The sequence below is a fragment of the Siphateles boraxobius genome, unplaced genomic scaffold (genome assembly GCF_051911475.1).
Source record: "Siphateles boraxobius isolate OS27281-9 unplaced genomic scaffold, OSU_SipBor_1 31, whole genome shotgun sequence".
Classification (NCBI taxonomy): domain Eukaryota; kingdom Metazoa; phylum Chordata; class Actinopteri; order Cypriniformes; family Leuciscidae; genus Siphateles; species Siphateles boraxobius.
In genome coordinates, this window is record NW_027508931.1 from 1,788,188 (window position 1) to 1,800,616 (window position 12,429).

At 35.4% G+C, this 12,429-nt stretch overlaps 2 protein-coding genes across 7 annotated transcripts; one reads left to right on the top strand and one right to left on the bottom strand.

Annotated features, from left to right (window-relative positions):
* Positions 1-31: 31 nt before the first annotated feature.
* Positions 32-6,308, bottom strand: ddb2 (damage-specific DNA binding protein 2). 4 transcript variants are annotated; one of them, XM_077248897.1, is made up of 11 exons: positions 6,180-6,308; positions 5,906-6,067; positions 5,617-5,738; positions 5,273-5,464; positions 3,101-3,267; positions 2,344-2,443; positions 2,078-2,255; positions 1,812-1,957; positions 1,526-1,681; positions 555-600; positions 32-465 (listed from the first exon to the last, which is right to left on the bottom strand). In XM_077248897.1, exons 2-11 carry the CDS (start codon positions 6,051-6,053, stop codon positions 209-211), a joined length of 1,512 nt encoding a protein of 503 aa, XP_077105012.1. In that variant the 5' UTR covers positions 6,054-6,067; positions 6,180-6,308; the 3' UTR covers positions 32-208. The 4 variants fall into 4 exon arrangements, with proteins under 4 accessions (XP_077105012.1, XP_077105015.1, XP_077105014.1 ...); XM_077248900.1 differs by lacking the exon at positions 3,101-3,267 and adding an exon at positions 3,988-4,133; XM_077248899.1 differs by having other exon boundaries at positions 5,906-6,070; positions 6,180-6,271.
* A 775-nt stretch (positions 6,309-7,083) lies between these two features.
* On the top strand, positions 7,084-12,105 carry paqr5a (progestin and adipoQ receptor family member Va). 3 transcript variants are annotated; one of them, XM_077248902.1, is made up of 9 exons: positions 7,084-7,238; positions 8,412-8,641; positions 8,813-8,940; positions 9,704-9,909; positions 10,031-10,157; positions 10,313-10,357; positions 10,448-10,544; positions 10,675-10,819; positions 10,946-12,105. In XM_077248902.1, the coding sequence occupies exons 2-9, from the start codon at positions 8,588-8,590 to the stop codon at positions 11,170-11,172; spliced, it is 1,029 nt and encodes a 342-aa protein (XP_077105017.1). In that variant the 5' UTR covers positions 7,084-7,238; positions 8,412-8,587; the 3' UTR covers positions 11,173-12,105. The 3 variants fall into 3 exon arrangements, with proteins under 3 accessions (XP_077105017.1, XP_077105018.1, XP_077105019.1); XM_077248903.1 differs by lacking the exon at positions 7,084-7,238 and adding an exon at positions 8,039-8,077; XM_077248904.1 differs by lacking the exon at positions 7,084-7,238 and adding an exon at positions 8,129-8,226.
* The last annotated feature ends 324 nt before the right edge of the window (positions 12,106-12,429 follow it).

Here is a 12,429-nt window from a genome sequence, read left to right on the forward strand (position 1 = left end):
TATTACACTCACAAAGACACATAACCAAGTGTTTGATGTAAAAGTACAAAAGTTTATTTTGAACAGAAGATACATTATTTTAGGACCTACAAAAAAGTCCTTATTTTAATTTTTGTTGTTCCAGGAATTATTCATTGAAATGAGCAGAAGAAATGAGACCTGAGACACTAAGTACTGAATCTAGTCTTAAAGCTCAGTATATTCTTTCTCACTTTTTCTTCACTTTTGATGTCTTGCATTCAGTCTTGCTCTTGGTCTTTGACTTGGTTTCTGTTGAAGACAAAGATGACAGCTTTTTCTTGAGCTTGGTATCATTAGCAGCTGCTCTTCTGTCTCTATTCGTGCGCTGCTGGGCGCTGCGCTGAGATCTGGAGGTTCCAGCTCTGCCTCCACTGTCCTCCACTGTCTGTTTCCAATTAACACTGTTCAGTGTGTCCCCTCGGTTCCAGATTAAAATGTTATAGCCTGTAATTAAAGTGTACAACTTTTCAAATTAATTAAGTCATGTAGCACTCTTGACTACTATGATTATAAGAAAACAAATTATATTGTACCCATTCCAGAAGCCAGCACATCCCCAGTTGAACTGAACTTGTTGAGCTGCAATAAAATAAACGTGAGATATTAAGATATTTGCAACTGCGATGTTATCAGTAAACAATTGTGTGTATATAAACCTATATACACTACCATTCATACATGTAGGGTCAGTAATATTTTTGTTTTTGCATTTTTCAAAGAAGGGTGCATTTATTTGATGAAAAATACAGTAAAAGAGTTTTTGTTTTGTTTTACTAAAACAATCATTTTCTATTTTAATATATTTTAAAATGTCATTTTAATTTCGCTGCAATCAACGGAAATCCGTCGTAGCGACAGAGAACTTTAATCCCTGTCATTATAAACGTTATGATCATTATGTATAATGATAAAAATCTGGATGGATTTTTATCATTATATGATGGATGTGTACAGGCACTGCCAACACACATTTAAGTAAAATCAACTTGTAAAAGTGCATGTACCATCATATGACCCCTTTAATAACTTTTCAGGGCCGACAAGTTTCAATCCCTTAGAAGCTTATGGAGGAGTGATCCAGCTCTCAGATTTAATAAAAAATATCTTAATTTGTGTTCCGAAGATTAACAAAGGTCTCACTGGGTTGGAACAACATGAGGGTGAGTAATTACTGACAAAATTTTCATTTTTGGGTGAACTATCCCTTTAATATTTTGTTGAGATGGTGATTTTTTTTTTCAGGATAATTTTATGAATAGAAAGTTCAAAAGAACAGCATTTATTTGAAATAGAAATATTGTGTGATATTACAAATGTCTTTACGGTCACCTTTGATCAATTAAATGTGTCCTCGCTGAATAAAAGTATTAATTTCTTTAAAAAAAAAAAATCTTACTGAACCTAAATGGTTGAATGATTGTGTATATATGATTAAAAATCATAATTAACACTATGATGTTAAATATTGTACAATATTTAAAAGGAAAAAACAAAACTTGCTTACAGATATGATACCAGCAGCATTGGGGTCTCTCAGCTGGTGCACAAGATCACCACTGTTGGCATCATAAATGTCAATAGTTCTCTTGTCATTGACTAATACTTGATCATCTGGATAACGGCCAGCAATGATGAGGTCATACATGGGATGCCAGGTTGCCTGAGAGAAAAAAAAGACCAAAATGAAACTATAAAACCACTAAGATGCCTATAGATTTGATTACAAGATAAACTATTTGGAAAAAGGCAAACAGTTAAAACATGCAGTTTAGACTTAAGGAAGTTTAGACCTTGATGGGCGTTAAGTGCTGGAACTGCCGGTGAGGATGAATAATTATTTGATCAGGTTTAGACCAGTCATATGAGCAATATACCCTGATCTGGTTCCTCTGGTCTGTAGTAAGGAGTTTGGTGCTGTCTGTCGGATTAAAGTACACTGAAAAAAAAGAACATTCGTTAAATTTCTTTCGCATTTAAACCTATTGTACAGTTGAGAGGCTTTTTAAAATTTATTACGTGTTCCCCTCCTCACTTTTCTGATAATTTGGTCTCTTACCAGAATTGACAGGTTTCTCATGAGGCATTTCAGCAATATAACTCCTTTTGTCTTTAATATTTCGGAGGTCCCACAGCTTGACCGTAGCATCAACTGAGGACGTTGCCATCAGCCAGTCACAGCGAGGGTTAAATTCTGCATGGGTCACTTTGGCTTTGTGCAGCTTCTCTTTGAAAATCTTAATACGTTTACAAACATATGTATATCAGAGAGCTTTATTTTTGATTTTGGCAATGAGAATTGATTTAGATATTTCCCTCACTTACTTCTTTTCCATCCAGGCCAAGCAGGAGAAGTCTTCCAGTACTGTCCCCAGTCGCAAGCATCTGACGGCTAACAGACACGTCCACACAGCAGTACCAGTAACTGTGAGAGTGACATTTGTGGCATTAAAACCATATACACATTTACATCTTCATGTAATATTCAATTTATACCTAATAATATATGACAGTGAAATGGATCTTTTTTAAAGTCCCCGTGAAGAACCGGAAGTTGCAACCGACTTTACTTCAGGGTTGTGACGTATTTCCAAGTGAAACTGAATATTGAATAGAGGGCGGGTTTTACTTTAGCACACTTCCTCTCTATCCCTCGCTCAGAGAAGACTGACGGTTGGAGGGGAGTTGTTAAGGATATTCAACCCAAACCTTAAAACTGACGTCATTAGAAAAGGAACGCCATTCAAATTTTCATTAAATATTACCACAACAAACTAATTTTTCTCTGTGTCAGGTACTAGTCGGGTTCAACACACGACTAGTAATTTGCGGCAGTAAAGTAAATAGGGTAAATTTTGATTTCATGACGACTTTAAAAAGTGAAAGAATAGACTGAGATACAGTAACTGTGTAAAGAAATATGCAGTATAGATCGGTTGTTGTTTTGTCTGCAGTTTAAGGGCAGTTGTTCTTCCAGCAATATGGAATACTAAACATTAATAAGAAATAGATATAAACATCACCTAAAAATATTCTTGATTTCCTAACACTGCTGAACAATTCAAACAAGCACTGTCCTCACCAAAGATCATGGTGGTCATGGCCACAGTCTGGGGTTCGAGACAATATCTGACTTGGGGAGCCCTCAAAACTCTGCACGCTGATTGTGCCATCACCAGAAGCGACAAAGATTTTGGACACATCTGTGGGGCAGAACTTCATCCCCCCAATAAAGTCACCAGCTCCCTTCTGCGTGGATACAATAGACAAACACAAGCTTGAAGGATCTAGATACAACTGCCAAAACCAAGTATGGCCATGATGAGGGAGGACTCAATGCTCAGGGAGGACTATGGGTTGAAAAATAAGCAACTAAACCAGCACAACAACATGAGGAAGGTGAAGACAAATAATGGTCTTCATGTTCGCCAATAACATGCTACGGTTCAAATATACATATTACAAATTATAAATGACAATGTTATTGACTAAATGGATGGATTACTCTTAAATGGCCTAAAGCAACTTAATAAATGATGAAGACATGGAGACGATGAACATAGTATACTGTCATTTATATCATAACTAACTGCAAAAAAATTATCAAATGATTTCATCCTCTGATCTATCACAGGGTTTATCCAACTTCATACCAATCAGACGACCAAAACATACACAAATATATTAACTTCACACTTTATCTATGGAACTGAATTTTATATATTCACTGTAACTGTGTGAAACTTCAAGCACAAGCATGTTTAAGAGTCAACTGAATGAAATACCGATAACTAATGTCGCACACTTGTTATACTATAATTCAACTGAATGAACAGAAGTGTCCATCAACAGGACAAAGTATCAGCTCAAGCCTCAAATCAAGTTTCAAGTACTGTAAATCTCTGTGTGGTCTTTGTTTATTTGAAAGCAAATGGGAGAACAGCCACAAGTGCTAATAAAGGATCTTACTCCCATGAATCTGTTTTGGCAAAGACTTGTATAACCGATCCACTGATATCCCGAAGGGTGGTCGAACCCCAAATAGATGAGGTGAACAGCTGATTGGTATTGAATTGGTTAAACTTCATGCCTGTTATTGCATCTCCAGGACCCATCTAGGATAAAGAACAGAGGAGAAAATCTCAGCAGTCACCAAAACTGCATCTACAATCTGTTTAAAATCTGAAAATGCTGAACTTTACTTTTACTGTATTCTTAATCAATACTTTTAATAGTTTATAGTACACTATTTACACATTAATGTTTACATTTTTAATTTTAAGTGATTTAACCATTCATATGTACACTACATTTCACTGGGACCCCAAAAGTATTTGGACACTTAAAGGGTTAGTTCACCCAAAAATTTTAAATCTGTCATTTATCAGCTCACAAATCAGTTGTTCGCTTGACGTGCGAGAACCAATGAGGTTCATTCTCTTGTTACGCAGCACGTTGGAGCTTCAGCAAGAGGTTCGTTCTCGTGCGTCAAATGGTAAATGGACTGCATTTATATAGCGCTTTCACAGACCCAATGGCCACCAAAGCACTTTACATATTGCCTCACATTCACCCATTCACGCACTCATTCATACACCGACGGCGGTGTCAGCCATGCAAGGCGCCATCCAGCTCGTCGGGAGCAGCTGGGGTTAGGTGTCTTGCTCATGGACACCTCGACACTTGGTCAGGTGGAACCGGGGATCGAACCACCAACCTTTCGGTTTGCAGACAAACTACATGAACCACTGAACCACTGCCGCCCCAACAGCAGGTTCAGTTGAGCTTCTGTTTATGTTCGCTGATCAATGTTTATGTGAATAAAAGTCTAAATTAAATCTGTTCATAATATAAAGAAAAAGTTCAGAAAATTTGGACTAAACAGCTCAATTCATACGGATTAGTTTTATAATCTCTTTATAAACTTTTTAAAGTTTCAAAGTGTCAGTTGCGTAGCTGTCTATTGAGGAAAAAAAGCTCACAGATTTAATCAAAAAGATCTTCATTTGTGTTCCGAAGATGAACGAAAGTCTTACGGGTTTGGAACGACATGAGGGTGAGTAATTAACAACAGAATTTGCATTTTTGGTTGAACTATCCCTTTAAGTGAAACTTAATGTATGAATGTCATTGGATTAGATAAATATCAAACCAAGTTGCGTCTGCAAACAAATGCTGCTATAACTCTAGAAAGTACTTTTTGTCTTCACTTTGAACAATATATTCTTCACTTCACAATCCAGCTTCATCTCACCCCCTGTATGAAAGTTCTCTTATTCAGCACATCGTAATCCCACAGGATGATGTCTCCACCTTTGGAGCCCACTGCAACAGTGGTGGGATGGGTGGGATGCCATTCCAGACAAGTGACCCTCCGGTCAAAGGGGCTGGCTGTGCGGTGAAGTTGGTAGGCTCCAAGAGAGCGTATGAAAGGCTCTTGCAGACACTATATCACAAGGAAGAGTAGTACATAGTACTGTAATATTGTTGTTGTTGAGGACTTGCACTAGTTTTCCATAAAGTGCAGAGTGTATAGGCAACTCCATAGTAATACATATCACCATATACTGTATATATGCATTATATGATTGTCATCACCTGGCGCAGTTGAGAATGGATGCTCTGTCCCAAGGTGCTTTTGTAAATGTAGTGAAGGATACTTGTTTGGCCCACTTTCTTTTGACCTCCAGCCCATTTCACACTTGCTTGTATGTAGGTGTCTGTTACATTACACAAACCCAGTTTAGCTCACCAGGAAATCTAAATTAGCGACTGGTTAGTTTCGAAAAAAATAGTTTTATATTTGCCCTCAGGCCGTTAAATTAAACTTTTTGTATTTTTAAAACAAACTATGCAATTGAAAGACATAACTCACAGCTTTCCTCACCCGCTTTTGGTGCCGTCTTGGCTTTCTGTTTGGCTTTTAGCTTTTTGGAGAGTGTTTGAGGAGGTTCATCATTCGGTCTTTTCTTTGAATTGATGTTCTTCGTCTGCTTCGAAGCAGTTGAGTCCGTCTGAGCCCTTCCTCGCGCCATTTCAAATCTACTTTCTACTTGCGAGTGTGAAAAGGGTCAACAAAGACATTGCATGTCAATTATGCGTTACACATAAAGTTAAATCGTAGATACGACCCGAACAACAAGAATCATGCACTTTCTTACCTGCAAATGTAAAGCTTTCTGCATTACACTGGCAAGCCCTCGCAGATCAACACCGCTACACGTGCACAGACACGCATTTTGACTACATTCAGTGACGTAAAAACCAAATGTTTTGTAATTGTTGAGCGCGATACAGAACTTATCCACTAGATGGCGTCAAATGTTGGAAAGTATTCATTTACATTAATTTTTATGATTATATTTATATTCAATTATCTCTTTTTAAAGATATTCAAATTTACAGCACTAGAAAAAACAACATTAAACATTGCACCTTTGCTATTTAGGGAACAAAAATATTGCCCGAAAACACGAATTAATTGATGAGTGATTCTGTCATCATTTACTCACCCTGAAGTCGTTCCAAACCTGTATGAATTCTTTCTTCTGGTGAACACAAAATAAGATACTTTACAGAATGTCGGTAATCAAACAGTTGTCGGCACCCATTGACTTCCATAGTAGGAAAAAAGAATATGGAAGTCAATGGGTGCCGACAACTGTTTGATTACCAACATATCTTTTTTTTTTTCAACAGAAGAACTCATACAGGTTTGGAGTAAATTATGACAGAATTTTCCTTTTTAGGTGAGCTATCCCTTTAAACTGATCGCAGTCTCTGTTCAAACCAAATAATATAGTGTATGAGCTTGCTTGATACAATACTATATAATTATAATATATAAACAAGTTAATTCAAAAATATAAATAACACATTTTCATTAATTTTATATGAGGTTTTAAATAATCTAAATAAATTAAATTTGACATCAATTTGCAAAAAAAAAAAAAAAAAAAAATCAGATCTAGACCAATTTGGTGGGCGTCGCTTTGTGGTTGCAGTGGGAGATTTGATTTTAGCGTCTTGGATACGGCGAGTTCAGGGCGTGTGTGTTGGCCAATCACAGAAGCCCATGCACCTACAGCTGACAACGAAAACAAAGAAAGGCAAGTTGTCCTCCCACTCGCTTCTCGTTGTCAGTAGGGGAAAAGGATCAAATCGGTTTGTTGTTTATTCAGTTCTCAGATTGAACGTCAAAAACACATCTACATCTGACGGTAAGTGTGATAAAGAACAGACTTGAGCTGCGTTTATTGATGAAGCTACTACTGTCTTTTCAGAAATAAAACGTGAGGTGTTTTCTTTATAATATGTAAAGAAATTTTGAATGCCTTTGCAGTCTTTATATTTTACAACAGCTTTGTAGAGCAAATAATTAATTTTGCCTGGCAATTTCAATGTGAACTTGCGCCACGTGTTGTTCATTATGAGCGATGAACTTCACTTAAATCAGATTGGTCAGTTTTGATGTGATGTTATGGTTTAATTTAAACTAGTGTTCTCACATTTTTGATGTACACTTATCAAATCAACAATCAAAATCAATATTTGAAATCAGAATGTTAAAAACAATATCTACTTCCACCTTGTAATTATTATATGCTGCTTAGTTGGATTTTGGATTATTTTCCCCCTCAGGTGAGCCTGTGTGCTTGGACTTTTTTGTGTCAAGTCTATTGTTGCCAAATTAAAAAAATGTACCTCGTTGTTTACCATTTATTAATGATACTGCACAATGCAGATGAGTTAAATTTTACTTGTTATCTTTCCATTTAAGTATTTTAGTGATTGTTGCAACAATAAAGATTTAGACCCTTGTTGTGTATTCTATGCTATAGCCAAAATATGAGCTCTGATACACCAGTCCTATATGTTATTATTAGGATTTTATTTCACATCCCTCTAATGTATGTTAAACAATATTTAATCAATTGAAGATTTTAATAACTAACAAAAACAAGTGTTACTGTATATTCAAAGGGCAAAGACAAGTTATTTTTCCCCCCTCTCCAGTCTTGTCTTTAAGTTAATGATCTACTAACCTTTTGTACTTGAGGTATGGTGATTTTCAGGTAGCAGTATAAATATGAGAATAATAGGGGTTTAATGATTAAATTTGTGTTTATTCAGGATGGTAAATTTGCAGCCACAAGGTTTATGACTAGAGTTTGATAACCCTATCTATTGCACTGCTGCTCATAACAGGTTTGTAATAGGCTATCGTAGACATTTAGTTTGTCTCTATCCTAAAACACAAGTGATGGGTTTGACAGTAACACATTTTTACATTTTAATATGTGATGTGTTGTTCTGATGCACTTTTCCAGACAACAGCTGTATGTATGATAGACTTATAGATTCAAAACTTATAGAAACTATAACTCCCATAGGTGCACTTAGGGAGGTTTTATAGAAACATCCTGAGTTGGTGACTGGACTGTGAGATACTGTAATCGAGGGCAACACAAAAGAGAAGACTTCTAAAGCAATCACAGGGTATCAAGAAGAAGCGCTGTAGATGGCAGCTGGTTTCTCCATCTTGTAATTGCTGGAGCCTTCCTCTACTATGCTCAATCTCATCAAGCTACCTCAAGTATTCACCATCAATCAAGTTCCAAAAGTAAGTTTTTCAGTGCTGATGTTACTTTGCAAGAAATATCATTGTTTAGCATTGTTGAATTTGTTGTAAACTGGTTTAGTTGACACTTTATCATGTCAGTCATAAACTATTAAAGCAGATACATTAACTTGCTCAATTCAAATTTCAGTTAATAAATATGTTTCATTATAGGTCTTCCACGAGGATGGCATCATTTCAGGGTATCGCCACCCATGCAGCTCTGCCAAAGAGTGTGTGCTTAGTCTTTTCCAACTAACAAATGAAACTCTCAATATTTGGACCCATTTTCTGCCTACATGGTAAATTCAGTTTCAGCATTCATTGTTCTATGTATGCTAATATTGCTAATGTTAAAATTGAGAATTTTCTTGTAAGATCAACTTAATTGTTGCCACATTAATTTATAATTTAAACTAAACCATTTGCATTTTGATACATATATATACATACACTCATCTTTCATATATAATGCATATGCTTAAGAAATAAGCAAGCATTTGCAAATGGTTTAGAGTCAATGACTGGATCATTACTGCAGTGTTATGTTATGTAAATTAATTCAACGTATTTGGGATGTGCTGGGGTAGACTTCACAGAGTTCTCGACTCTTGCATTGTCAACACAAGATCTTGACCAAAAATGTATGTTGCTCTTGATGGAAATGACATCACAATAATTATTTCAATCAAAAGGTGCGTCAATTTTTGGTCAAGATCTGGCCATGATGTGTCTTCCTACATGGTTGTTTCAGAAATAAAAAAACAACACAATCAGTTAGTGTTAAAAGAACTGTTGCCAAATGTAAAACATGCTAGAAACATAATAATCACTGCAATAATGATCCAATCATTGACTCCTAACAATTTGCCTATTTAAATCCAAACAGAGGTTGTTTTTGTGTGTGTATATATATACATATATGTGTGTGTGTGTGTGTGTGTGTGATTTTGGGTGGCGTTTAGCCTTTTTATTGCAAGAGCATTCAGACTACTGTTACACCACGTCTTTGATGCATGCTAGCGATTTTAGATTGTCAAGTAATGGCTGTTTTTGTTATGCAAGGTTTTTCTTATGGAAACTGCTGACGGTAGTGCTGGTGCAAGATGACTGGCAGGATCCGTTCACCTGGCCCTTGCTGGTGTTCCTGCTGTCATGTTGTGTGTACCCACTCGCTTCCAGCTGTGCTCATACCTTCAGTACCATGTCAGAACGGGCCAGGCACATCTGCTTCTTCTTTGATTATGGAGCACTCAGCTTCTACAGCCTTGGTATGTAGTAAATACAACAGAACTATTGAGTAAAATGCAGTTTCCGCTTCTTTAATATTTTTGTCTTCATTATCTTTCCTTCATTTCCTCTTTTTTAATTTGTGTATTTGATCATCAACAGGTTCTGCCATCACCTACTCTTCTTACTCATTTCCAGATAAATGGGTTAATAGCACATTTCATGAATATTATGTTCCTATAGCTGTTGTCAACTCTGTGATCTCTACTGCATTGGCCTGCTACTCGAGGTAGGATAAGGAATCGATAAAACCTATAATTCCAGTAAAAACGGAAACATTTCAAACCTGCTTTGTGAATTTGCATTTAGCAAATATACATTTTCCTGAAAGTATATATTGTGCTTAAATGTCAAGACTAAGCATTTTATTTCTTTTGTTTTAAGACTTGGTTTACCATTTTTTCAGTATAATTATCACAGCATTAAAAGGTAATTCCTCTTTTGCATTTTTACCTTGGCATATTTGATTGTAAAAATATATATATTTTCAGTAAATAAACAATTATTATTATATTTTAGGTATTCTGGGGGAAAAGATCCGAAGCTCTGTAAACGTCTAAGGATAATCGCCTTTCTTTATCCATATCTCTTTGACAACATCCCTCTCTTTTATAGAGTAAGTGTTTTGGGTCATTTCTATTTTGTGTGGAACTTTTTATTTTGGCCGTATTTGTATTGATTACATAAATTCATTTTGTTCAATTTCTCAAAGTACCTTTGTTTGGACTTTTGGTCTCCTTTTGTAGATCTTTGTGTGTGCTGGTGAGGGTTGCACTGTTAACGACGCCAATACGGTTCACTATCAGCACACGTCATTGGCTCTCTTCACTGGCTTCCTTTTTGTCACACACCTGCCTGAACGGTTGGCTCCTGGTAGTTTTGACTACATAGGTGCAATAAGAGATCCTTAGATTTCCTTTTAAACTAAGCATCATACATTCAGATGGTATAATTGTAGTGGCGAACAACAGTGAACTACTAATTATAAACTGTTTTTTTAAAATGCATCCTTCACAGGTCACAGTCATCAGCTCTTCCACGTGTTCGCTATTATTGGCACGTATTTCCAGATGACTGCTAATGAACTGGACATGGCTGCACGGAAGCAGTGGCTTTATGCTCATTCGCCACCAATCACCCTTTCAAACACTGCGGGAGCTGCAATCTTTAGTGTGGTCTGCGGGCTTTGTATAATATATGTTTTTAGTCTGCCACTTTTCTCCACCAGAGGTGTGAAGAACTAGTTAGTCTGAAATGTGATATTTGATAAGGTTACTCCAGGCAGCCATGTTAGTTTCCCTAAAACTGAGTAAAATATATTTATATATTGGTTCAAAAGAAGCAATTTTATGAAGAGCCTGAGAAGATTTATTTAATCTGGAAGAGTATAAGACTGTATAATTCATGATTAGGTTGTATGTTTGATCAATATTTTTGTAGAGTTGTTTTTTTCTTTACTTCAATTCTTTAACATTTGCACAATTTCAAAGCATATTTACATGTTTTTGAAGCCTATTAATCAGACTTCTTATCATCATTTATATACAAGTGCATTTTTGTAATCAGCCTTTTTGAACACTCATTTTTTATTTACAAAAATTTCTTATAAATAAATCTTGTTAATATGTAACGTTTTATATTTTTACTAAATAAAACTGATAAACTACTTACCACCTGACTTCAGACCATTAATTAGCTTGTACATTACTAACAAGTGGCAGAAGGAATGGGAAGAATATAAAAAATAATAAACTATGAAATAAAAGAGTATAAAAAGAAGTGTCTTCCATAACTTCCAATCAAGACATGATCAAGTCATCTTCACTAGGTGCTTACTGGGTTACTCAAGACTTGCAATGAGTTTCTATTGATAGGTGAAGTTCCTCCTTTTATGTCTCTTGTGTAAAGTTACTTCGATTGTAAAACATATTTTGCTGGACTGTAATTTTTATGATACTTAAAGAAAACTCTTTTATGCAGAAACATGTTTAAATGGAATTTTTCAGAATGTATCACCCAAATTTATTTAAGATTTTCTATCTTATGTCAATGTCTATCTTATGTGTTGAAATGTTTTATATAATTAAAATGTTATGGATTGTGATATTGACCTTGTGTTTGCCATGTAAATAGCCCTGATGTCAACATGGTGTGAAACACTATTTTATTTAGGCTAGTTTTTGTATATTTTTAGTTTTTCCTAAATATAGTTTATTATATACTATATATATTATACCGTTTTATATTTTCATATTAATATTATTTATACATATTACTTGTTCAATGTGCATATATTAGTTGTTGTTTTTTTTAGCAGAAAAGCTACTCGTGTTTTATTTTATTTTATTAAGACAAAAAAGTAGTGAAATACACTCATTTGTCAAGGATAGCACAATAAAGTTAAAAACTTATTTCCATTGCGGTCCTTGAAGTAAAAGTTCAAACTTCACTTCTAGTGACAGGTTACATGGACATTGCACCCTATTATAAATACAAAGCTA

What these genes read in the sequence shown, in the direction of transcription:
- paqr5a (XM_077248902.1), top strand. Translation starts at nt 8,588, where the DNA reads ATGCTCAATCTCATCAAGCTACCTCAAGTATTCACCATCAATCAAGTT. An exon ending in CCATCAATCAAGTTCCAAAA is followed by an intron (nt 8,642 to 8,812) that starts GTAAGTTTTTCA and finishes GTTTCATTATAG; the next exon opens with GTCTTCCACGAGGATGGCAT. An exon ending in ACTCAGCTTCTACAGCCTTG is followed by an intron (nt 9,910 to 10,030) that starts GTATGTAGTAAA and finishes GATCATCAACAG; the next exon opens with GTTCTGCCATCACCTACTCT.
- ddb2 (XM_077248897.1), bottom strand. Translation starts at nt 6,053, where the DNA reads ATGGCGCGAGGAAGGGCTCAGACGGACTCAACTGCTTCGAAGCAGACG. An exon ending in ATGCTGCTGGTATCATATCT is followed by an intron (nt 601 to 1,525) that starts GTAAGCAAGTTT and finishes ATTTTATTGCAG; the next exon opens with CTCAACAAGTTCAGTTCAAC. An exon ending in TGTGCTGGCTTCTGGAATGG is followed by an intron (nt 466 to 554) that starts GTACAATATAAT and finishes CTTTAATTACAG; the next exon opens with GCTATAACATTTTAATCTGG.